This window comes from Monodelphis domestica, chromosome 2, assembly GCF_027887165.1.
Source record: "Monodelphis domestica isolate mMonDom1 chromosome 2, mMonDom1.pri, whole genome shotgun sequence".
NCBI lineage: Eukaryota > Metazoa > Chordata > Mammalia > Didelphimorphia > Didelphidae > Monodelphis > Monodelphis domestica.
In genome coordinates, this window is record NC_077228.1 from 80,314,320 (window position 1) to 80,340,498 (window position 26,179).

At 41.4% G+C, this 26,179-nt stretch overlaps 1 protein-coding gene across 2 annotated transcripts in view; it reads right to left on the reverse strand.

Moving 5' to 3' along the window:
- The window catches only part of NMNAT2 (nicotinamide nucleotide adenylyltransferase 2), a 230,124-nt gene that overhangs the window by 5,727 nt on the left and 198,218 nt on the right, over nucleotides 1–26,179 (reverse strand). For both annotated transcript variants that reach the window (XM_016430000.2, XM_001366550.4), the window contains 5 exons: nucleotides 25,297–25,377; nucleotides 24,303–24,347; nucleotides 18,812–18,888; nucleotides 1,213–1,314; nucleotides 993–1,060 (listed from right to left, as the gene is read on the reverse strand). In XM_016430000.2, the coding sequence (XP_016285486.1) occupies nucleotides 993–1,060; nucleotides 1,213–1,314; nucleotides 18,812–18,888; nucleotides 24,303–24,347; nucleotides 25,297–25,377 (373 nt within the window). The remainder of the gene's footprint in view (nucleotides 1–992; nucleotides 1,061–1,212; nucleotides 1,315–18,811; nucleotides 18,889–24,302; nucleotides 24,348–25,296; nucleotides 25,378–26,179) is intronic.

Below are 26,179 nucleotides of genomic sequence, written 5' to 3' on the forward strand. Positions count from 1 at the left end.
CCTGAATGATTATCACCCCAGGAATGCTCAGAGTTCACACAAATGGAGATGCAGAAAGGAAATCCTAGATAGCTCTGAGTCGGGAAGGATCTCATCATCCCAGGCTTGTAATAAATATTAATACCCCTCATACGTACTTCAAATCTATAGTGGCATGCCAGAATGAATGACCTGGACACTCCACATATTACTGGTAAGGATTGGCATCTTCTGTTGTTTTTTTTTTCACTAGCTGGTGATTGATGGAGAGCAGGGAGGAAATACTGGTGTTAATTAAATCACCAGGTCTACATGATTTGAATGGATATACATTGATCCAGTATTTTTTTTTAATTCTTACTTTCTGTTTAAGTCCCAATTCTAAGACAGAAGAATGACAAGGGCTAGGCAACTGGGGTTAAGAGACTTGCCCAGGTAGCTAGGAAGTATTAGAAACTCAAGTCCCTCTGACTCCAAGCCTGATGCTCTATCCACTGTGCTACCTAGTTGCCTCATGTTCTAGTACTGTTAGCAGTGGCATCATCGTAGCCTGGAAACCAGACTCAATGAAGTCAACAAGGACTTTAAAAGATCATGCCATCTATTTCTCTCCTTCTTAGAAGGTCTATGGAAATCACCCTGAGTCAACTAATGGATAATTTGTTTGAGAAGCATAAAAGATGAGGTCAAATGAACAAGAACAAGATATAAGGCTGGATGTCAGAATCTCAGGTATGTCCTGTCCTCCCTTCCATGAGGGGCATGTAGAAAGAGTAAAGCCCACCTAGTTGAGGAGAGGTTCTTCAGTCAACAATCATAAGACCATTGATTTGGAGCTATAGAGTACCTTAGAGGTATTCATTTTACAGGTGGAGAAATGAAAGCCCAGAGAGATATTCAAGTGACTTGTTCAACGTCTCCCAGGTATTATGAGGCAGAGCTGGGATTTCAATCTAAATCCTCTAGTCTCCAAATTCAGTAGTCTTGCCATTGTGCCAAACAATCATACTCACCTGCTCTTGGTGGAACTGACAATGGACATGGGATGGTTGATATCATCCTTCACCACTAGGATGTTGTTCTGGGAAAAGAGCATAGAAAGTGGGTTACTAACCACTTGGCTCCAAGTACCACCAACTTCCCTACTCCTCCTGAGCTCCAGGATATTTGGATGATGTATGTTTGGATTAGGGAAGGGAGTAGGCTGTCTCATTAAGGAGATGGATGACTCACCTTGTACTTGCGGAGTATTGAGGAATGGTTCATGATTTGGTCTGTGTCTGCGGCATCCCGAGGTACCACCACAATTCCAAAGTCACCAACAATCACCTCCATCTGAAGCAATACATGGAAGGAAGGAATAGAAGAAAAGAAGAAAAAGAGGGAGAAATTAAGGAAAGAGAAGAAGTAAGGAATGAAAGAGAAGAAAAAGAAGGAAGGGAGGGCAGGAAGAATGAAAGAAGGAAACAAACATTTATTTTTTCTATTTTTTTAATTTAATTTTTGTTTTATTTTCAGTTCTAAATTTTTTCTCTCCTCCTCAATCATTAAGAATGCAAGAAATACAAAAACCATTACAAATATATATATAGTTGTGCCAAACAAATTTCCTCATTAGTTATGTCCCAAAAAATAAGTAAATAAGCAAATGGATGGGGGAAATATATAAACAAATAAATAAAAGAGCAAGAAAAGGCCAAAAATATGTTTCAATCTGCATTCTAAGTCCATCAGTTCTCTATCTGAAGGTGGATAGTATAAAACAAGCATTTATGAAGTGCCTACTATGTGCCAGGTGCTGGGCTAAGTGTTTTACAATGATTATCTCATTTGAAATTCATGACAATCCTGTGAAATGGGTGCTATTATTATCCCATCTTATAGATGAGGAAACTGAGTCAAATAGATGTTAAGCAACTTGCACAGGGTCACAAGCTACTAAGTGTCTGAAGTTATATTTGAACTTGGGTCTTCTTGATTCCAAGCTCAACACTCTGTTCAGTATGCCACATAGCTTCCTACTTAACGTTCCAGAACACGCCAAAGACAAAAATGAATCGTTTCCTATCTTCAAGAAACTCTCTTCTATTCTATTGCCTGAACTTGGGAATGTGGAAAACATACATGTGTATATACATATGTGTCTATATAACACACACATAACCTCATGAGTGATATTATTAGTGTAGTGTAGGGAGCTACCAGGGAAAAACTTCTATATGCCATATCACTTTGTCATCCTGGGAAAGTCCTTTAATCATTTAGTCTCATTTCCTCATCTACAAAATGGGATAATAATAGTCCCTATCCTGAAGGGTACAACACATTTTATTGACTTGAAAATTATATATTACTGGTATGTAAAATGTTTATGTCATCTAGGTTGTTTCATGGATACCTGCTTCTCTCATTCCCAGAGAATCTCTTATAAAAAAAAATACTTTTATTTAATTTAAATGAGAAAGACTAGGAAAGAATTCCATAAAATGGATTGACTCCAAGGCAGATTCTCAAACCAAGGAATAACCAATCTCTCCATGAGATTAGGACTGCCAAGGGAAAATTTGCCAGGGCAAAACCTTCTTCCAGTTCAGTCAAAAGCAGGAGAGTCAATGACAATTAATGCCAGTACAAACTCCCACAATCCTTCTCTCCTCAGAATCCTCTCCCGGGGCTTATATACAGATGTTCCTCTTTTCCTCTTAAAGCTAATCCATGAAATTTACTCTATCCCTTACCTACATTCCTACACATTAGATACTAACTTTATGATGCTGGGTGCATCATTTAACCAGTTAGACTCAGTTTCCTCACTTATAAAATGGGAATAATGATAGCACCTACTTTGAAGGGTTGTTGTGAGAATCAAATGGGATCATGCACACTCCTACACATATACAGTGCTTTACATATCTTAAATCACTCTATAAAAGCACTCTTATTACTATTAGAAGCAAGTGAGAGTCATGGCTCAGGATGGTGGGGGTGTTGGGGCTGGACTGGAAGGAGGAGAAGGGAAAGAGAAGAAAATGGAAGGAAGAGACACTCAGGTCAGCCTGTGTTTCTATTGAAGCTTTTGATTCAGGAATGGTGGGCTTATTCCTGTTCCCTTGGCTGGAATACACTGGGACAAGAGCTAGCTTCATCCTTGGGAAGACTCAAGAATAGTTTTGTCCAAGCAGAGAGATGGAGAAGGTCAATTTTTCTCATAGACTCATAGATTTAGAGTTGGATGAGACTTTAGGGGTCATGAGACCAACACTCTCATTTTGTTGATGAGGAAACAAGAGACCTAGAGATGCTGTGACTTTCCCAGGATCATAAAATAATAATAAAATTAAAAATTAAAATTAAAAAATAATAAGTGTTTTAAGATTTTAAAGCACTTCGCACATTATCTGATTCCCACACAGGCACCAAGCTGGGATTGGCACCCATGTCCTTGGACCCCAAATCCAGTGTTCCTTTCATTGCATGGTGCTGCTTCCCATACAGTGAACCAACCTGTGACTGGAGTGTGAATAAGGTGATATCCGTGCCCCTGGGGCAGTGTCCCCTCTCTGCAAGGCAAGTGTTGAAGCTTCAGAGAAAACCTGATGTGCTCCTAACATACCAGTGATATCTCTGAAACTTAGTGGTTGGGAGGTCCTAGCTCATGAACTTAACCAACCTCAGGTCTTGATGAGTGGTTTAATGACTTGAACAATGAGTCCACAGGTATTTATTGCAGTCCCACAAGGTGCAGAGTTCCCTGGGAAGAATTTATCTTTGAGAGTATTAGAGGCTCCAGGACCTGGATGCAGACCACGGTTGGGCAAGGTTTATCCAAATGGTGATCTCATCCTTAGCTAGAGGGTAACGTGCACATAAATAATAATAGCTAGCATTTCTATCATACTCGTAGCTTTGGAAAATGCTTTACATTCATGCTTCTACCTTGGATGATCTCTGGGTCCAAGAGCTCAGTCATTTTGGTTTCTGAGCTTCTGAGCTCTCCACTGAGGTCAAAGTTGGTTTTGGGGGTATCACAGTAGGCATTATTAGCTGGGACACAGCTGTTCTATATGAAGATGGCTCTAGGGCCATGGAGTTTCCCAGAAGATGGGCACCTGGGAATTTACCAATTTTCATTCCTCTTTTCCTTAATTCCCTGCTCTTCTGCTTCTCCAGATATTTGTTCTTTGCAAGGGCAAGGCCTGGGAAACAGGTAAAGATTTTTCTTAGTGTGCTCCCATTCCCTTTTTTCATCCTCTTTCCTCTCCTTGGGTCTCAGTTTCTGCTCAGAAATCTAGCCTAGATCTTATTCCTTTAGGCCTTTTCTCTTAATGATTTATTGAGATCTGGTTGGTAGAGTGCCAGGCCTGGAGTCAGGAAGACTTATCTTCCTGAGTTCAAATCAAGTCTCAGACAAATACTGGCCTCAGACTCTAGGCAGGTCATTTAACACTGTTTACCTCCATTTCCTCATCTGCAAAATGAAGGAAATGGCAAAACACTTCTGTATCTTTGCCAAGAAAACCCCAAATGGTATCACAAAGAGTCAGACATGACTGAAATGAACAGCAATGACTACAACAACCAGTCCTGGCTCCAGACAATAGTAAATTGCTTAATTAAATCAACCTCATTTTCCTTACCTCTAAAATGAATTAGCATATGGAAAACACTTTGCAAACTTTAAAGAGCCATATAAATTCTATCTAGCTATTATTTTCATAAAATACAGTTACTAATACTTGTATTACCTAACAGTGTTGTTTTAGGAAGATTTGTAAGATGTAATGAACATAAAAATGGCAGCTCTTATTATCTGTATATTGAGATTATTATCCATATTATCTATTGGGAGAGAATTTTAAACTCCAAAATTTTTTAAAGGAATGTTATTTAAAAAAAAAGAAATGTGTAGAGATATATACATACATATGTATATGTATATATGGGAAGTGACAAGTGGGATTGCTTCAGAAAAATCTGGGAAGACTTATATGAACTGATACAAAGTAAAGTGAGCAGAACCAAAAAGATATTGTATACAATAATAGCAGTATTGTACAATGATCCACTGTGAATGACTTAGCTCTTCTTAGCAATTCAAAGATCTAAGGATATATGATGAAAAATACTATCCATCTCCCAGAAAAAAACTGATGGAGTCTGAATACAGAATAAAGCATACTTTTTTTACTTTATTATTTTTTCTTCTTTTGATTTGTGTTTCTTTTCTGACAGGGCTAATATAGAAATGCATTTTGCATGAATGTACATGTATAATCTACATGAAATTGCTTGCCTTCTCAAGTGGAAAAGGGAGAGAGAAAGGAAGAGAATTTGGAACTCAATATTCATAAAAACAAATGTTAAAAAAATGTTACATGCAATTAAAAAAAAGAAGAAGGTCCAAGAATTCCCTATACCAATGAAATCATAGATCTGGTCCTTATCCCCAGTGACTAGCATGGCATTTAGCACACATCAGGTGCTTAATAAATTCCAGTTGAATCAAAATGAGGTGGAAGGAAGCATGGTAGGAAAGAAAGAATAGTGATACTGGAGGACACGGATTTATATCCCACATGTGCCACTTACTGGCTGTATGAGCTTTCAAAAATCACTTACCTTATAGGGATAAATTTCTTTATCTGTACTATGATGAGGTTAAACTCGATGGTGGCTAAGGTCCCCCAGTTCTCTAAATGTATGCTCTTATTCTATCTTGTCCTTAGTTTAATTTACAGCAATCTGGGGACCTCTTTAGAGTGCTTATTGGACACACAGGCATATTCTGGGCAAACATTTGCTTTGACCCTTCCCCTGGGGGCAAATTTAATAGACAATGTATTATTTGGATCCTTAAGACCTCATCCACTATCTTGTTGTTGCCTAATCTACCAGAATCCACCCCCATCAGATTTCCCCCAAAAAATCTTTTCTCTGATAGATTCAAAATCATCCATCGCATGCTCCACTTTAGTCGCCTCCCCAAGGGACAAAGGAAAGACCAATAGTAAGGTTTTCCCTGGTGCATGAGGAATGCAGTCCACACACACCCATGTTTCCAGCAGCATCTTTTTTCTTTCCTTGTCCAACTTCTCGTTGTAGTGGGAATGAGAGAGAAGAACCAGATCCATGGTGTAAGGTTGGAAGGAATAAGCAGCCTTTACTATCAGCTCAATGGCACAGTAGATAGAAAGCTCAGACTGGAGAAAAGAAGACCTGAGTTCAAATTTGATCTCAGACACTTACTAGCTCTGTGATCCTGGGCAAATCACCCAACCTCCCTTTCCTTGTCCATAAAATGAGGATCATAATAACACGTGCCTCCCAGGGTTGTTGTGAGGATCAAATGAGATGATAATTGTAAAGCACTTAGTGTCTAGTAAGTGCTACATCAATGTGTGAGCTGTTATTATATTATTATAATCATCCCTTTGGGGAGGTAGAATATGAGGGCTCGTCCTGCTAGAATTCAAGGAAGCTCCACTCCCTGTGGTGATCCTGTCTTGGCTTCCTTAACTCACATTACAACCACCCCCTGCTCTCTTCCTGGAGCCACAGATTTCTCTCTATGGTTCTTGTGAGGTTTCCTAGTCCTACAAAGCACCATTGGAGAAAGTATGTGTAATCTGTGAAAAGGGTGAGAGCTTCGGCTAAATCTGCTAAAATGCCAGAAAATGGCAGGTAGATGATAAAACTCCTGATGGCAGGGATTCTTTCCTCTTCCTACTTCCCATGGTGCCTAAGATGCTGAGGGGCTTAAGTTGTATGGACGATGGCTCTGTTGTGTTTCCATAGAGCAGTAAGTATGTAGTTTTAGATGAGCAGTGAGGAATCAAAGGCTAATAGCCCATGATCAGCCGTGTCCATACTGCAATGATGAAGTACAGAAGCCATCTGGGACTCCAGGGACTTTCAGAATGACACCTCCATGTCTATACAGATTCCCTTCTCTCTGGCCAGCCAGTCAAACCATCTCCCTGAGTCACCCAGAAGGAAGGAAGACCACAAGAGCAGAGGCGGTTGGGAGGGACTTCTTGACCCCTTGATTTGGCTGTGTGCTCACAAATGAATGGTCACTGAGTTAAGAGTCCCAGAGGAAATCCCTTCCATTCCCATCAGTAGCTGGAGCCTGGGGGAGGACAGGGAGATTCCAGGTTCATGTCACAAAGCTTGACTTTTTTTTTTTTAATAACCCTGCCCTTTCACATGGAAGATGGAGTTCCCAGGCAGCTGGAAGTTGAGCTTCCCTCTCAGGAATTAGTAAATTCACACGAGACCTTATCAACTCAGCTGGCTTATCCTGGGGGTGGAAGTGTCCAGCAGATTTCCTGGCCTGAGTTAAATTATTTCATTCAAACCACACAAGCCTAAATAGCTGAATCTTTGCCTTTCCTCATCTGTCCTGGGGTCCTGGAATTTTTTTTGGAATGGATGGTGCCTCTGGGCTCTTCCTGTGTTTATTTCCTTTGGTCAGTTCCTTGTTCTGACTTAACTAAAGATGCAAGAATAATAGTGGTACTCTTCTGCCTTGGAACTAATACACAGTGTTGATTCTAAGACAGAAGGTAAGGGCTTAAAAAAGAATAATAGTGGTCGTAGTAATAATAATGGATTTCTTAGATATAATGCTGTAAGATTCAAAGACTTTTCAAACATTAGCTTACTTGAGTCTCATAACAACTCAGTGGGGTACAACAGATGTTATTGAATCTTTTAAAGATTAGAGAATCTTTTATAGGAAACTGAAAACCAGGTAGATTAAGTGAATGGCCTAGGACCACCCAAATGGTAAGTGTGTGAGTTCTACCCCACCCCACCTCTGATATCTTTTCTCAATGTAACAGCTCTTAGTCTGTCATGGGTTGAGGGAATTGGTGTAAAGGCTGGAGAGTAGGATGCAGTCAGATTATAGAGAGCTTTAGGTGACTACTAATCAGGCCAGAACATTGGATATAATTGAGTAAGATGAAGTCGAATAGGGAAAATACAAAATAATACACTTGGATCCAAAAAAATTTACTTGGGGAGGGAATGGTAAGTTGCAATTTGTCTGAAAAAGATCTAGGAGGGAATATAGGGGAATGCAATCTCAATGGGAATCAATAGCATGAGAGCAGTCAAGAAAGTCATTATAATGTTAGTCTAGATTGAGATCCACAGCCTCCAGGAATGAGAGAGCTACAGTCCCTCTGTGGTCTGCCTTAGGAAGACTGATATAATATTTGCAAAGCACTTAGCACAGTGCCTAGTATAAAGTTGATGATTAATAATAAATGTCTGTTCCCTTCATCCCTTCCCTACATCTGGAACACTGTGTTCTACTCGGGCATCCAATGATTAGGAAGAATATTGTTATGCCAACTGATGTCTACAACAAAGAATTCAAGGTGGCAAGGAGTTGAGACCAGCTGAAGAAACTAAGAATGCTTAGCCTGGAGAAGAAAAGACTCAGTGGGGACACGATATCTTTTGTCAAGTATTTGAAGGGCTATCTATTGGAATAATGGTTAGACTTGTACTCCTTGGCACCTCCCAAATGGCATGACTAGAAGAATGGTTGAAGCTTGCACAAATTTAGGCTTATTTTAAGGGACAATTTCTTAGCCTTTAGAACTATCCAAGAGTATAATGGGTTGCCTTAGGAGGTATTGGGTTCCTTTGGAATGTCATCCTGCAAAGACTGATGACCCCTCATCCAGTTTGCTAGAGAGGATTCTTATTCAGATATGGGCTATAGGGGGCTTCTAAAGTCTAAAAGTGAAATATTAAATGTAATATGAACTTTAAAAAAGATTGTGGTCACCCTCTGTAAGATTAACTCTCAAGTCAGGAGTCCATTAGTAGCTCTAAACAATTAAGTTTTAAATAAAAATGGAGATATAGGGAAAAAAGGGAAATATAAGAAAGGGACAGAAAATATAACCTATCTAAAATAATACCCCTAGCCAAATCAGGAAGCCCACCAAGCCGCCAAACCCTGCACAAGCCCTTAATAGCGCACAGCAGGCACCAGAGATCCCACTCTAGCCTATCTTCCACTGCTGTGCCAACCTAGAGAGAGACAGCTCCCCCCATGCATCCCATCTTTCATTCTGGCCCCCTCCATCATTCAAAGTACGTATGCAAAATAGGATGTGGGATAAGACAAACTTAGGGAGTGGATTCTATCTATACAAATCTCACCCAATTCTGTGATCCTAGAGATCTCATGTTACTCTGTCACAACAGACATGATCACTAAAGTCTTATAAGAAATTGGGAATTTTGTCCCATACTCTGTTGAAGTAGGCTACGACTTCATTCAATGGCAAAGCTTTTGGACTTCCCCATCCTTTTCAGTCAGGGAGCCCAGTCTTCCATAATTCCTGGTCAATGTCTGCTAGGCTTTCATTATATGCTAGAGATCAAATAACAAGGAACAAACCTCATGACCAGGATGTTCTGCCCCTCACCTCCAACCTCTTAATTTTCTTGTCTTCCTTCAAGTCTCACCTTGTCTAGGAGGATTTTCCCAGTGTCCCCTTTCCCCCTGGCTAACAGTGCCTTACCCTCTGAGATCACTTTACATTTACTATGCACATGTCCTATATTACCTAGTTCTTTACATATGAGCTCCTCCATTACAATATGTGACCCTTGAGAGCAGGAATTGCTTTTTCTTTTCTTTATATCTCCAGCACTTTCATAGTGCCTGATACCTAATTGGTGTTTAATAAATGTACATTGATTCACTAACAAGAAATGGAGCTAACATACTCAAGTAATACTAGAATGAGGTCATTTGTTGGGTTTGAATAGAAGAGGGTGGGGAAAGATGGGGGAAACTGAAAACCTCATCTTCCAGTTTTAGACTATCCCCCAACTATAAACTTGGATTTGCTGGACAAGCCATTTATTTCACTTTCTATAGGTCTCAATTCCATCATTTGTAAAATGGACTCAATGAGCTCTAAAATTCTTTCCAATTCTAAATTAATTTCTGATCTTATATTTATTATTTCATATCTCTAATTTTTACTTTCCCCATCTGGAATGGAAATTCAACCTACCAGATAATTATAAACAAAATTATTGGTTAAAAAACCCTACACAAACATACTTGGGAATTATCTTCTCAGAGGTGGGTAGAAGACGTGAATTTAGACAGGGACAGTCATGGAATCCTACCCAGCCTTCCTCTGACCCCTACGAGACTGTCCTCAAATTTCAGAAGCATTCCAGACTATGCTTGACTAAGATGGATAAGTCATTTCCTCTGCATGTTCTTATCATTTCTACTTTTTCATCCAGTTCTTCCTTTTTGGTAGGAATTAGTTTCAAAAGAGTGATTCCCGTCATTGCTTTCTTCATCTTTTGAAGGTTGAAATTATCATAAGTCAAGAAATTGTTGGCTGCTCTGTTTTTAGCCAAGAGACAGTTTTAGCAGATGTCCAGAAAATTGATGTTCCTCCTTCCCACTACAGACTGCCTCTAAGCCGGGCAAGTAAACTGTTTCCCAAACTTCTTGTCTATTTATTCTTTCTAAGTATTCTGTATTATATTTTGATGACATGCTGCCCTAAGTCCCTGCTTATTGGATCCCTCACATGAGTCTATCTATCTTATCTGTCTATCTATCTGCCTGTCTGTCTGTCTTTCTGACTGTCTCTAACCATCTGTCCGTCTATCCATTCATTCATCTATTTAACTATTTGTCTATCTGTGTCTATCTTTCTGTCTATATCCATATCCATCCATCTATCTATCTATCTATCTGTCTGTCTGTCTGTCTTTCTATCTCTATCCATCTATCCATTCATCCATCTATTTAACTATCTATCTGTCTGTCTTTGTCTGTCTCTATCTATCTATCTATCTATCTATCTATCTATCTATCTATCTATCTATCCATCCATCTATCTATCTATCTATCTATCTATCTATCTATCTATCTATCTATCTATCTATCTATAGATATATATACATAATTATAGAGAGACTTTTTAAAGAATCAGACTTATGGCAGAGCAGCTAGGTGGCTCAAAGATTGAGAACCAAGCCCAGAGATGGGAGGTCCTGGGTCAAATTTGGCCTCAGACACTGCCTAACTATGTCACCCTGGACAAGCCTTAACTTAACCCCCATTGCCTAGCCTTTATCACTTTTCTGCATTGGAACCAATACACAGTATTGATTCTAAGATGGCAGGTAAGAGTTAAAAAAGAGAGAGAAAAGAATCTGACTTGTGATTTAATCAGGAAGGAGAACTCCCTAAAAGGAATTATCTCTGCCAATATAGATAGGCACCTGCCTTGAAACTTAGGGTCTTAGAAAGATGCCCACAGCTGCAGAGTCAAACTTAAGAATAAAGATGGTCTCTTAATTATACATAAGGATCCCTGCAGGCTACATATTGACTTAGAAAATCACATATTAACTTTATCTATGCTTGATTGTATATTTATTTATTTAGTTAAATATTTCCCAATTACATTTTCATATACTTCTTGTACTTAAGAGTGTTGTAGACAAAAGGGTCACATGTTTAACACCTCTGGCCTAAAGTACTAAGAGGTTAAATGATTTAACCAGGGTAACATGATCAGTATATATCAGAGACGAAACTTGAACCCAGATCCATTCTTGAACCACTCCGCCATGTTGATTTCCTCCTCCCTAATTGAACTAGATGACTTCTGAGGTCCCTTCCAGCTTAAGAGTTATAAATCTATAATTGTGTTTGTGAAAGGTAGGAGCCTTTCAAGGGATCTAAGGTCAGGACCACAGAGGCTCAGGGACCTGTTTGTTGCTGGGCTGGAGCAAGACTTGGTATTTTTATTATGGAATAGACTCTGTCTCATCTTGTTCTTAGCCTGGGTTCAGGGAAGGCCACCTCACTCTCCTCTTTACCCATTCATTATAGAAGGGTGGAGAGGCTCCTGCTTCTCCTCAGACCTGTTTGGACTAGTAGCTTCTCTCCCTGCCATATCAGAGGACCTCAGAGAGGATGTGGGAGGCCTCCAAGGGAAGACAGGACCTTGGAGAGTTTCCAAGAAATTCTTCCTTTGGGTCTAATCGCCATCTTTTTCTTCTGCTAGGACCCAAGCATCTGGGGTTTTTAAATCGTCTGATGTCTAGGGCAGGGGTTTGGAGCTGCATGAACTATCTTGGGGCCAATGGGCAATACTGGCCAGTCCCCTCTGATGACTTCATTACATTCCTGCTGCCTCTACTTTTTCTTAGCATGGGTTCTTCATTGGATAAATCCACAGGATGGCAGCTGGTAAAATGAGAGAAACTAATCAAGGAAAGAAGGGAGAGTGCATGCTTTGCACTAGAAACTTCCAGAAGGTGTAAAATATCTAGATGATCTCAAAGGTGGCTAGATGGTTCAGCAGATAGAGTTGCTATCCTGGAGTCACAAAGACTCAAGTTCAAATCTGGCCTCAGGCACTTCCATGCTGTGTGACCTGGGCAAGTCACAACCTCTGTCAGCCTCAGTTTCCTCAACTATAAAATGGGGATAATAATGGCATCTACCTCCAAGTGTTGTTATGAGGAATAAATGAGATATTTGTCAAGCATTTAGCACAGGGGCTGGCACATAGTAGGCACTTAATAAATGCTTCTTTCTTTCCTTCCTTCCTTCTTAGGTTTTCTCTCCATGGAATGTATCTAGTGTGCTCAACACATATTTGCTAGACACCTTATATATGTAATCTCCACTCTAGTCCTCTCATGATCCTTCATCTTAGTAAAGAGATGACTATTCTTTGGAAGTCTATTCCAGTGGAGAATGGTTGGTAAAGTGAGTGAGGTGGGCTTCACTGAACCCAGACTTTTGTTGTTGTTCAGTCATATCTCACTCTTTGTGACCTTGTTTGGGGTTTTCTTGGCAAAGATACTGGAGTGGTTTGCCATCTCCTTCTCCAGCTCATTTGACAGATGAGGAAACTGAGGCCAACCAGGAGAAGTGACTTACCCAGGATCACACAGCTAGTAAGTGTCTGAGTTCAGAGCTGAACTTGGGAAAATGAGTCTTCCTGACTCCAAGTCTGGCCCCCCATCTACCAATTTGCATAGGAAAATGCTTCACTTGGGAGTTCCCTACACCACTGAAATCATAGCTCCAGTCCCAGGTCCTGTTCTTACTAAATGTTCACCAAATTGAGTTTCATGGTCATCATAGAGCCTCTCAAATGAGAATGTGGGAGAAGAAGAATTCAGTTTTTAACTCTCCACATAAGGAAAATAGAATGACATTTGTTTAGACAGCGATTTACATTGAGATGGACAACCAAAAAATGAATTCTTCAGTTCTGGGCAGAAACATCTAAGGGACAAAGAATTTGACCAAGATTTCTGAGAGGGATTATGGGGGAGGTGGGGTTGCTTTTGGGAAAGTTTGCCGGGTTCTCCACATCCTCAATATTGTACCTGAAACAAAAGCCCATCTTTTTAAAGAAAGTCAATATTTTTCTGCTGGTGGCACATAGCTGTAAATCATGGAAAACCAGCCTTCAAAGAATGAGAGTTGTAGGTCAGCTAAAGAATAATGGAGAGATATCTATAGGGTGCTTACAAATAGGCTTCAGAACATTAGTAATGATGGAGAATTATGCACTAGAAGTGTTGTTGAGAAACCCTCAAAGAGATATGGAATTAGAAAAGCAGGTGAGGGGCTCATACGGGCACAGCAAGAGATTCCACATGGTTTGTCAGTCATGCATCTATTGTGTTTAGCACTGAGGATGCAAAAAAAAAAAAAGACAAAAGCACTTCCCCCCTCAAGAAGTTCTCATTCTAACGGTTAAGACAATATATAGATAACTTGGCACATACAAGGTGCCTCCAAAGTAGACAAAGGAAATCTCAAAGGAGAAGGCATTCAGGAGGGAGATGCTGTCCCATCCCCTCTCAGCAGGTTGAGCAGACCTTTTATGGAAGAGAATGTTAACAGGATAGAGAGCTTCTCCCCCAGCTCCAGTGTGAACCAAAACCCACCCCACCAAATTTTAGGGCTCAGATTCTGAAACTGGATCGTAATCATCAAGCTGTCTGATTCATACAATTCCTGTTGGTGAAAAAATGTTTTTAATTGAGTTCAATAGATCTGTTATTTTCTTGGTGGGACATGGATAAGAGTCATATGGGATAATGAGACATGGCTATCCTGTAATCTACAAAAAGGAATACCCAATGAATGAATTGGCTACCATTTATGAAGGACCTACTATGTGCCAAGGCACTGTGTTACCTATTACAAAAATGAAACATTCCTTGCTCTCACGTAGTTTACATTCTACAGGGGCAAAAGTGCACATATATAATATACATCCATGTCCAAACACACAGGAGATTCAGGGTACTTCATGGGTGATGAACAGTCATTTCAAATCATGTCCAACTCTTTGGAGACCCTATTTGGGGTCTTCTTGGCAAAGATACTCCAATGGCTTGCCATTTCCTTCTTCAACTCATTTTACAGATGAGGAAACCGAGGTGAATAGAGGTAAATGACTTGTCCAGCATCACAAAGTTAATTAAGTATCTGAAGCCAGATTTGAACTCAAAGATAAGTCTTTTTGGCTCCAGGCCAGGCACTCTATCCACTGAACCATTTAGCTGTCTGTACTTTATGGACAAGGAAGCTAGCAGTTGAGGTGATCCTATAAGACCTTATCTAGAATAGAGCACCGGATGACCTCTGAGGAAAATCAGGCAGCTGAGAAGAGAGTGGAGAATCGTCTATGGGGGATGCTAGATTTACTTTGTGCCAGTGTTGAATAAGATCATAGGTCCATTGAAGAACAAGGTAGAAGACATTTCTACATGGCAATATGAAAACAAAGCCAAAACCTTTTGTGCCTTTAAGGAGTCTCTATTCTCCTGGGGGTGAGGTGCATCTTAAACACAGATAAACATGGCACAGGGGAGTCAGGAGAGATCACATAAGGAACTCTAGTTAATATTTGACAGATTCATCTGCTCAGATGGGATCCCTAAGAGGCAGGGGAGCTCAGACTACAGGAAAAACAGAAGGAAGGAAAGGCAATCTCATTTCTTCAGCTGCTTGGTTTTTCCCAAACAAAGATTAAGAGCAGTTTAGAGCCTGGCGAATAAATGTTTACTGATTGAAGTGAAAGATACAGAGGATAGTCGAGATACAGTGTGATCCAACTGGAAACTTTTTTCCCTAGAAACTGCATGAATCAGACAACTTGCTAACTTGAAAGATAGTGTCAGAGTCTGAGCCTTGAACTTCTGTTTTTTTCACATCTCTCATTGTTCAGTCATGTCTGACTCTTAGTGATCCCATCTGGAGTTTTCTTGGCAAAGATATTGGAGTGGTTTGCCACTTCCTTCTCCAGCTCACTTTACAGGATGAGAAAACGGAGCCAAACAAGATTTAGTGACTTGCCCAGGATCACACAGCTAGTGTCTAATTGAGATCATAGGACTGTTATCTTCTCCGTGGGACATTGGCTAAATATTACAAAAATGAAGCATTTCTTGCCTTCATGTAGTTTACATTCTATGGGGGACAAACATGCACATATATAATATACATCCATGTCCATCCACACAGGAGATGCAAGGTACTTTGTGGCTGTTGTAGAGTCATTTCAATCACATCCAGCTCTTCTGAGGGGAAGTTGAATGCCCAGCACCCTATCCACTCACTGCACCACCTAGCAGACCACGGGGCTCTCAATCCCATTAAAAGAAGGTTGCTGAGATGAACATAAAATTTGCATAATTTTTCTACATTATTTAATTTATTTTATTTAGAATTTTCCATGGCTACATGATTCATAACATTTGCATAATTTAAAAAGCTTGACCAGAAGAATTGATTGCAGTGATTGCTAGTGGCCTCCCAGTTTGTGGCCCCATGACTTTTGGTTGAATTCTACACTCAGTTATGGTTTCAAAGGGAGTTTTCCTGGGAGAGGCAATTCCCTCCCAAGGCAGCCTTTCCACTTTGAGATAGCTTTCCCAACCTACGTAAATATCAGTTGTTATTATTATTATTATCATCATTATTCCCCTCATAGCTGCCCCAGAGCCAGGAGGCTGGGGTGACAGCTGCAGCCTGCCCTACCTGGGAAGACTCCTCCAATTATTCTTGCAAAACTTGGCACATGAGACTTTTTGCCTTCGAAGGATCCTTTGAAGTCGGTGAAAGAAGGGAGTTAATTAAAGCACTAAACCCAGAACCAAAGGGGGTTAAGTGTTTTTTCTTTGAATGAAAACATTGTTTGGGGGTGGCAGGGTGGAGAGGGTGTGGTGGACCCAAACAGTGTAATTTCTTCAGGGTTGGCTCCCCCATCCCTACCCCCAACCCCCTTCCAACAAGGACAAACAGCCCTGGCTTGAAATGTTTCCAGTAAAACTAGAACTAGGTATTAAAAGTTCCTTGTCCTTAATCTTCCTCTCAAATCATAGCCTTCTCTTCTCACTTCCACCCACAGTCACCTCTCCCTCCTCAGAATTCCCTTAGCGCTAATTGTGTTGGCACAAATCATATAATACTATACTATTAGTTCTATACTTTGTGTTTGTCTAGACAGCAAGCCCCCTAAGGGCAAGGATTATATCTTCTCCTTCTTCATATCACTTCAATGAGTCCAGCAAGCATTTAAGTGCCAGATATGTGCAAGGTACTCGGGCAAATGCAACAGTTCTTCAATGGCTTTGGGAGATCACTGATGTGGATGGTGCACCATCTATGTCTGTCCATCCTCATCTCTTCTATGTACCTTCCTCATGTCCTATTGACACCACATGGATTCTACCCATCAGTTACTTATCCCTCCCTTTTGTGATGAGACCAGATCACCTTTTAGTTTATTCTTTTTCAATCCCCTACTTCTTTGATTGGAGAGAGTGAATTAGTGGATAAAGAACTGACATCCAAGTCAAGAAGAGATGATATTGTGTCCCTGCTCAGATACATCCTGGCACCCTGGGAAAGTCATATCTCTAAGACTCTAAGTATAAAAATAGGTGTTGATACATCGTGTTGGCCAAGGGAGTTTCCTGGTCAAGAATTCTCTATTCCATTAAAAACACACATCCAGGCCAAAAAAGGAAAATGCCTTTGATGACATCATTCTCCTTCCAATGTCATTTTTCATCTTTGTATCCCTTGTTTCACAAACTGGATCTAAGGATACCATACAGAGTCCCTCACCCCAAATGTATAAAACCAGAGATATAGAGATTAAAGATGATAGTAGGGTGCAGCTAGGTAGTTCAGTGGATTGAGAGACAGGACTAGAGAGGGGACCTCAGACACTTCCTAGCTGGGTGACCCTGTACAAGTCACAACCTCCATTGTCTAGCCCTAGCCCTTACTGCTCTTCTGCCTTGGTTAGTACCAAGTACGTAGTATTGGTTCCAAGGCAGAAGGCAAGAGTTTTTATTTTTTTTTAAATGATAGAATCTGCTCCCAAGAAATTTACAATCCAATATCTTTTATTGTTGTGGGGTCAAACTCAGAAATGGGCCACTAAATGAGTTACTGAACCATCCATAGGGATCCCATTCATACGGATCGAGCTGCCTGTTGACCTAGAAAATGACATGGGGCCATGTTTGACTCCTCTGTCTTATCCTACCTACTGCCTAGTATACGCTGGATAAGTAGGACAAGCATGTTGAATGAATATGTAAATACAATTGTACAGTCAAACTGAGTCTGCAAAAACATTTTGAAAGAGGAAGGGGAGCTGAACCTTTTCACTTCTTTGAAGTAGACAGAGTGAAGAAGGGAATGGGCATTTACTGAGCACCTCCAATATGCCAGGCAATGTGCTAAGAGCTTTACAAATATTATCTAATTTACAAACATAATCTCATTTTAATTTCCCCAAGTCCAAAGCAGAAAGGTCCCACTTATCCTGAGTTGACTATTCTGTTTTTATCTTTCCCCCTCCCATTCTATGCAGAGGTATAGGCTAAGGTGATAGGCAACCCTATTCCAAAGGGATATCCTGAGAGGGTAGGGTCTTCTCTTGGACTGTGGCAATGATGAGGTTAAAGAAATGGAAATTAGAGTTAGACTGCTAGGTGGTCTAGTGGAGAGCATGCTAGACTTGGAATCAGGAAGACCTGAGTTCAATTCCAGCCTCAGATACTTACTGTTTGACCCTAGACAAATCACTTAATATCTGTCTACCTCAGTTTCCTCACCTGTGAAATGGAATAACAATAGTACTTTCCCCCAAGGACAGTTGTGAAGATCAAATGTGGTTAACATGTGTAAAGTGCTTTGCAAACCTTAAAGTGTTATATAAAAGCTAGCTTTTGTTATTTTATTAAAGACCAGGAGGGGAGAGAGGAGAAAAATGTTGTGCCCTGGTGAGGGGGCTTTGGAACTCTCTCATTTGTGTGGTGTTGTTTTTGTTTTTGAAGCTTCAAATGAGACATTTCCAAGACAGGATCACGGCTTTCCCAGGACCCTTAGGGTAGTTGGAGAGAGGAGGAGGAGGAGGAGAAGGAGGAAGAGGAAGAGGAGCATCACAGGATTGTAGATTCAGAGTTGTTGGGGACCTCAGAGGTCATCAAGTCCACCCCCCTGATTTGCCAGATGAGGAAACTGAGAAGGAGGAGGATGTAGACAAATGAAACAGGAGAGAAAGCTGCAGGGCAGGGATCTTTCTCTTCTATGTGAACAGTTGGTCCAAGGTCCTGGGAACATGGTGTTAAAAGAAAGGTCAGGGTAGGTGAGAACTGCTCAAGTGAAGCACAGAGGGGGAGGAGAGGGAGAGAGGAAGACCTCTCCCTCCCCCCAATCCTTCCCATCTCCTCCCATGACCCTCTGCTGGGACGGCAGCATCTTACTCACATCAGCCTCATTCCAGAGCCCAGGGATGCAGAAGGATTCCAGCAGGTCACTGCCACAAAGCAGCAAGATGCGAAGTTCTGGGGAGAGGAAATAAGAGTTTGGAAAAGGAACAGAGAGCATGGGAAACACAGGCTTTCATTCAACTCTGAGGCTGCCTCCTCTGAGGATGCCTTCACCCTCCACTCCTCTCCTGCCCCCAAACCGGCCCCTCTGGCCAGCCCTGCGACTCTGTAGCCAAGGGAACCTTTGTCTAAGATGGCCCTAGATGAGCCCCTGGCCTATCAGGAACAGTAGTAATAAATCAGATCCACAGTGCACTTGGCTTACAAGGTGTCATATACACATCTTTCCCCTTAAGCCTGACTAGCCTTGTCTTCAGAGCTGGGAGGGAGTTCAAAGGCTAGCTAATCTAATTTCCTCCCTTTTCCAGAGGAAACTGAGGCTTAACGAGGTGATATTCCTTGGCCAAGGTCACCTAAGTAGCGAGTGGTAAGGGGGCACACTTTCTTTCCTGGGACAGGGATTAGTTTTCCCAAAAAGGAGGTAAGGCATCCCCAGGACCTGAATGGCCTTGGGTTCTCTAACATAGCTTCCTAGTCCCCTAAGAGTTTATAAAAATGACCCACCAGTGCCTCGAGGAGTTGGGGGCAGGCAGATGGCACAGTGGACAGAGGACTGGACCTGGAATCAGGAAGACCTGATTTCAAATTTGGCTGAGACATGTACAAGCTGGATGAGCCTGAACAAATTGCTTAACCTTGTTTGCCTCAGTTTCCTCATCTGTTAATTGGAGAAGGAAATGGTAAACTACTCCAGTATTTTGCCAAGAAAATCCCAAATGGGGTCATGAAGAGTCAGGCATGGCTGAACGACAACTGTCTATACAAATCACTACATTCCACCCCAACTTGACCACCAGAGATATTTCCATAAGGAAACATTTTGTAGATGAGGAAACTGAGGCAAACAGGGGTTAAGTGATTTGCCCAGGGTCACACAGCTAGTAAGCATCTGAAACTAGATACAAATTCAGGTTTTCTCTATTCCAGGCTCTGCACTCTTGTCTACTGAGCCTCTTAAGAAAAAAAATTTTTAATCTAAATTTGAAATTTTAAGTATTTCTACTAGATGATTTCTTTTGTCCTTTTGAAATCTCAAATTCCTAGAAGCTAAGATTCTATGCTTATAGCTCTCAACCGGCCCCAGGGTTAGTCCTCAGAGATCAGGTCTAATCCCTGTATTTTGCAGATGAGGTAGCTAAAGACAAGTTACACAGCTATAAAGTAGTAGAACCAGGACTAGAACCCAGGACAGACTGAACTACCCACTGCACCATGTTGATTACCTTGTCTGGTCCCACATTTTGGGATTCAGCTACTCATCTAACATTGTCCTGAGTAGTCTAATGATATGTCCATTGACTGTGTCAAAGGATGTCTGAGGTGGCTTATTTCAGACTGTCTGAATAAGAGGAAGTGCCAGCAAAAGTCTTTTCTCTAGGGCAGCTGGGTAGCTCAGAGAATTGAGAGCTAAAGCCTATGGATTCAAACAGACCTCAGACACTTCCTAGCTGTGTGACCCTGGACAAGTCACTTAACCCCCATTGCCTAGCCCTTACCCTCTTCTGCCTTGGAACCAATACATAGTATTGATTCTAAGAGGGAAGGAAAGGTTTTTTAAGTCTTTTTTTTCCCACTAGAAAGCTGCTAAAGCTTTGCCCCAAGCCATCAGGGGGAAAAAAAGGAGTTTGATGTCCCAGTTAGGAGCCCAGCTACCTTCTCCTACAGTTGGGGGCAGGCAGGTGGAACAGTGGCCCCAGGATTCTTCTTTTTGCCTCCATTGAGGCATGAAGGGTTAACTACCTGCAGCGCCCTTCAGCAGCTCTGCCTGATTTTCTAAAAGCTAAATTTGGAGACCTCCCCAGGGAAATCGCCCTCCCTCGACTTCCTCTCTCCCCATTAATATTATTCTCTCTCCTGCCCCGAGCCAGTGACTCACTCTCTCACCCTGGCATAAAGTGAAAGATTTTAAAGGAGACAGAAAATAAAAGTGAGAGCTCCCAGCTTCTTCTCGGGTCTAAAACCGGGCTGTGTTGACTTTTCCCCAGAATATAAGGCTCATCAGAGGACCAGCCGTCAGTGCACGCTCCCCACTGTGGTCACTGGAGGGCAGCAGTGGTTCCACCCAATAGAAGAACGATTAGGAAGCCTGCCAGCCAGAGAGACAAAGGTGTGTGTGCAGTCAGCCCCTAAGTCCCGAGGTGAGCAATCACCTGGAGAGGTACATTAACACGGGGGCCACAGATGGGAATTGGGAGAGGAATAGAAACAGCCTTCGCCTTCTCAAGCAGGGCAAAAGGAATGTCAGATACTGGGATGAGAGCATCGACACAGAGGCGTGCTTGAGGGAAGCGTGGCTCCCTTTTCTATCAGATAGTCTGAAGCTAGAAGGGTGGCCCTGGGCAGGATGGGGCTCCAGACTTGGGTTTGAGTTCCAGCTCTATCATGAATTGCTCTGTGACTTTGGGAAATCACTTTCCCTGTATGGATCCTTGTTTCTTTTTCTGGAGTAAAATGAAAGATTCCACCTGACTGAATAATGACTAGGAAGCTTCACCTTAAAGAGGAAAAGGTGTGCAGTCAGTCTTTAAGCCTTTGGTCTGGAGTAGCCCCCAGGTGAATAATCATAGCTTGAACTAAATGATTCCTAAGGTCTTTTTTAGAACTCAAATCATCCTTTCCCTTGGCACTCCCCTCCCTAAGCAGCCCAGTTGCTGAACTGACAGTTCCAGTTTTCCCTTTCATGGATGAATGAATGAGCATTTAGTACTCACTTTCTAGGGAAGAGATAAGGAGTTAACCTGGAAGCAAGAAATACCTGGGTGTGGGTAGATAGTCTTTGTTAACTATACTTCCTTCCTAGGCACAAACTTCCTGACTGAATCTCAGCTAAACTAGAGGGCTGAAGAGTAAATGAAAAGGTCTGGGAATTCCAGAGGAGGTGGCTTTTACCACTGACACACTTTGAGCAAGTTACCTCGGCTTCCTAATGCTACAGCTGCCCAGGATGGAGAGCAGAAGGACTACCCTCAGTTGTAATCAATTTACAAACTCACCTTTGGTGTAAGGAAGAACAAGGTCCTCTCTATACAGTGCTCTGAACTTTGGTGGTGTATCATTAGAATTTTAACCCCAGGTCTCTAAATCCCAGCTTCGGTAAAAAATGGGAGACTGAAACAACCCTTCTATTTTGTCTCTATATAGATACACCTTCCACTCTCTTCCAGGGTTCAAGAGAATCTCTCTTGTGTCTGTTGAAAACTCTCCCAGCATTCTGTCTCTCTGTCTCTCCATCATCTCTCTTCCTATCTGTTCTCTCTCTGCTCTTCATTTCCATCCATTCCTATACTTCCCAGGCTCCCTCTCATTTTACGTTCTTACATTTTTTAGAGATAACGCTCTTTTCCTGCCACGAAATTGGGAAAACTTCTCTTTACTTTTACTTTTGTCCTTTTATTTCTTCTACTTCAAGTGATTATTAATAAATCTTATAAAATATAATAGTTGGAGTTATTGGATATTCATTTTAATCTTACAGTGGGGGTGTGCTAGGAAGAGACCATTTCTTCAGTAAAGGGCTCTGATGGGTAGGAGATTGGCAAAGAAGGCATCTGATAAATTCTTGTTTACTGATTGATCACAGAAGATGAAAAAATATCCCAACAGCAAATGAGCCCTCACTTATCTGTCCAATTCAGGCCAGAGAAAGAAAACAGTAGCTGGGTTGCTTCTTTAAAATGGGTCTGATGCCTCACAGAATCACAGAAAATTAGAACTGGAAGGGACTTTAGAGATATGATCCAACCCCCTCATTCCATCGATGGTCAACCTGAGGCACAGATAGAATGAAGTACTTTGTCCAAGCCACATTGCTAGTTAGTTGCAGAGTGAGCCAGGACTCTCATTCAGGTCCTTTGAATCTAATTCTCTTTCCAGAATAACATGCTTCCTCTCCAATGTAAATCTGTTTTACAAAAGTAAAAGGTACTGGGGGTTGGGAGTGGGAATGGGAGTGGGGGCTCTCATCATAAGAGTGTTTGTGGAGGGAACAAGGAGTATTTGGCACATCCTTTCCATTGGAGTAGCCATGGCTTGTCCATTCCCGGAGATTTAATAGGCAAGTTTATGCAAAGGGAGGGGGACAGTACCTGACCCCCATCTATCTCATTCTTGCTTTCAATGCAGCTTAGTCATGATGTAGAATGTGGAGGAGATTTTTTCCTAGGTTATTTGCAAGTTTTCCAAAGTCCCTGGAAAGAGGTTAAGTTTACTTTCTGCTCACACTGAAACATGGCTTTGATTTCTCATACCCGAGGGAGAGGCATTGAAGTGAAAACTGGCTACTAATATGGGCACTCTAGCACCTCTTGGGATATGACCCAACTCCCTGGCTCTGGGGGGTTGTTTCGGGTATACCACTTGGGAATATGACCTTGGGAAAGAAAGGGATCCATTGGCTCTGAAGGAAAAAATTACTTTTCTGAGTTTGTTCTTACTGTGAACACAAGTAATTCTGCCTCACCCTCCCTGCTTTGCCTTCCTTTGGTTGGTTGTTGTTTAGTTGTGTCTGATTCTTCATGACCCCATGGACCAGAGCACACTAATAGTCTCCGTGGAGTTTTCTTGGCAAAGATACTGGAGTGGTTGGCCAGTTCTTTCTCCAGTGAATCAAGGCAAACAGAAGTTAAATAATTTGCCCAGGGTCACACAGCTGGTATGTGTCTGAGGCCAGATTTGAACTCAGATGTTCCTGACTCCAGACCTGGTGTTCTATCCACTGGGCTATTTAGCTGCCTCAAAATCAAAATAAAAACCAAAGAGAGGGTATCCACCATGCCTGGAATGCTTTCTTTTCTATACTTCCTAGCTTTTCTGACTTTCTTTAAATCCCAGCTGAAATCCCACCTTTCCTATGAAGCCTCTCCCAATTCATTTATTTTTTAAAAACACTTACCTTCTGTCTTAGAATAAATACTAAGTTTCTGTTCCAAGGCAGAAGAGTGGTAAGAACTGGGCCAAATAAAGGGTTAAGTGACTTGTCCAAGGTCACAGAGCTAGGAAGTGTGTGAGGCCAAATTTGAATTCTTGCCTCCTCTCCCAATCCCTTTTAATTCTACTGCCTTCCCTCTGTTGATTATTCCCACTTTATCATATACATAGCTTGTGTGTACATAGTGGTTTGCATGTTGCCTCCCCCATTAGACTATGAACTCCTTGAGGGCAGAAATTGATTCCCCATTTCGGATTCCCAGCATTTCATGCAGTGCCTGGCACATAGTAGGCTTTTACTAAATGTTTAGTGATTGACTGAAAAAACAAGTGACTTTTGTTATTAAATATTGGCCATCTGGCCTCCCCACCTCAGCTCTATGTTGGAGTTTTTTCTAGGCTCAGTCTCCCGAAGCCCTCCTTCCCTTCCCCATCCCACTCACCAATCTCTTCATACCGCATCACTGTGCCAAGGTTGGCATTCTCATCTGGGGAAAGAAAAGAGAACAGAAGGAAGCTCCAGGGAGCAGCCTATCTTCAGGCCTGTCCATGGCACTTGATATATTATCTGAATGTCTAGGAAGCCCAGGAGAGACCTCAAAAGAAAGACTAATGAAAGCTTAAAATAACTGAATACATCAGACCCAGCATATCCCAAACTACTGATCAAATGCCAGGCAAATAGAAAGACTTTTAGGGATTCTTTTCTCTTCCCTAAAGGACCAAACCTATAAAGAATAATAAGGAGGAATCCTCCTCTTTTTAGAACTTCTCCAGTAGAGTGGATGACTCCTCTGGTAGGGTCCATTTGCTTTAGACTGGAGGACACATAAAAAGCTTTGAGCATCTCTTTGTCTCTTAGGTTACACACACACCATGGTGACCCGCCATCTTCCTGACATATCGAATTCTGTTTGGTAACCAACCTAAGAGCTCTGATGTTGGAAATTTGAGGATGAAAAGAGAACACTCCCAAAGAGCCAAAGCCATTAGTGCTCAAGAGGAAGAATTTGACTTGTTCTGTCCACTGTGCAACTTATGTCCACTGAGTTAAATGTTGGGTTTCCAGAAAACAAGACCCACAGTTTTCTTGGCTACCTAGATCTGTTCTCAGTCATCAAGACAGCCCAGAGTCTCCCAATAAGCCTACAGTCTAGTTCTATTGGTTCTGTAAGGTGAAAGCAAGTTATTTTCTTTCAGTCCATCAATGGCAACAGCTGTTCTTAGACATCATATCTCAGTATCAAGAGCTGTGAAGGGTAGAGGGGCAGGACTCGTGGGCCATCTTGGGGAGGCTTTCAGATGAATATGGAATCTATGGAGAGAAAATGGGTTGCCTCCAAATGATGGGGCCTGAGAGGAGATGAAAGGAGCATCAGGGGGAGGAGAGGAAAGGACAGAAAAGGAGATAAGGAAAGAAGGTTCTTTCCTGCTTACCAACAAAAGTGAAACGCTCCACAGGTGGACGGACACAACAAATTCGGCTCAGGCTTTCTCCCACTTTCCCCAAGATCTTTGCTGTGGAAGGAAGACAGAGACTTGTTCAGAGGCTATCACCTCCATGGAAACATCTAAGATAATAGCATACCAACGACTGGATTGTGGGAGAAAGAAAGAGGAGGGAAAAGAGAAATATGACTAAAAAAATTCTCTTCTCTCTGCTTCATTGGTGTGGTGGATAGAGCATTGGACCTAAAGGCAGGAAGATCTGAATTCAAATCAGGTCTCATATACTTACTAACTGTGGGATTCTGGAAAAGTCACTTTACCTTTCTTTGCCTTAATTTCCTCAGCTATAAAATAGGATAATAATAGCATCTTTCTCACAGGCTATTATAAAGATCAAAGGAGGCAATATTTGTAAAGATTGCTTAGCACAATGCCTGGCACTTCGTAGACACTATATAAATGCTTATTCACTTCCCAAATATAAAAATCTTAAACTCAAGAGCATAGTTCTATGCATTAATTCTCAAGCATTACATCCCATCTAATATAGTGATATCTAATCTACTTGTGGCTAAGGATATATTCAACTCATTTTCTTCAAAGCCCCAAATATTTCTTCCACACAAACTTTAAAGAATACAGTGACTAGACACCCTGATTCAAAATACTCCTATAAAAATCCAATCCAAATTTTAATAATTTTCATAGATTTAAAACTATATTTTTAAATATTTCTGGACCCAGGTCAGAGTATACATCATGGAGTAGTAAAAAACAAACAAACAGTGAATTAGATGTCAGGGAAATTGGTTCCAGTTCCAATTCTTCCATTAATTAATTATAAGGGTGACTTTGGTCAAGTCAATCTTCT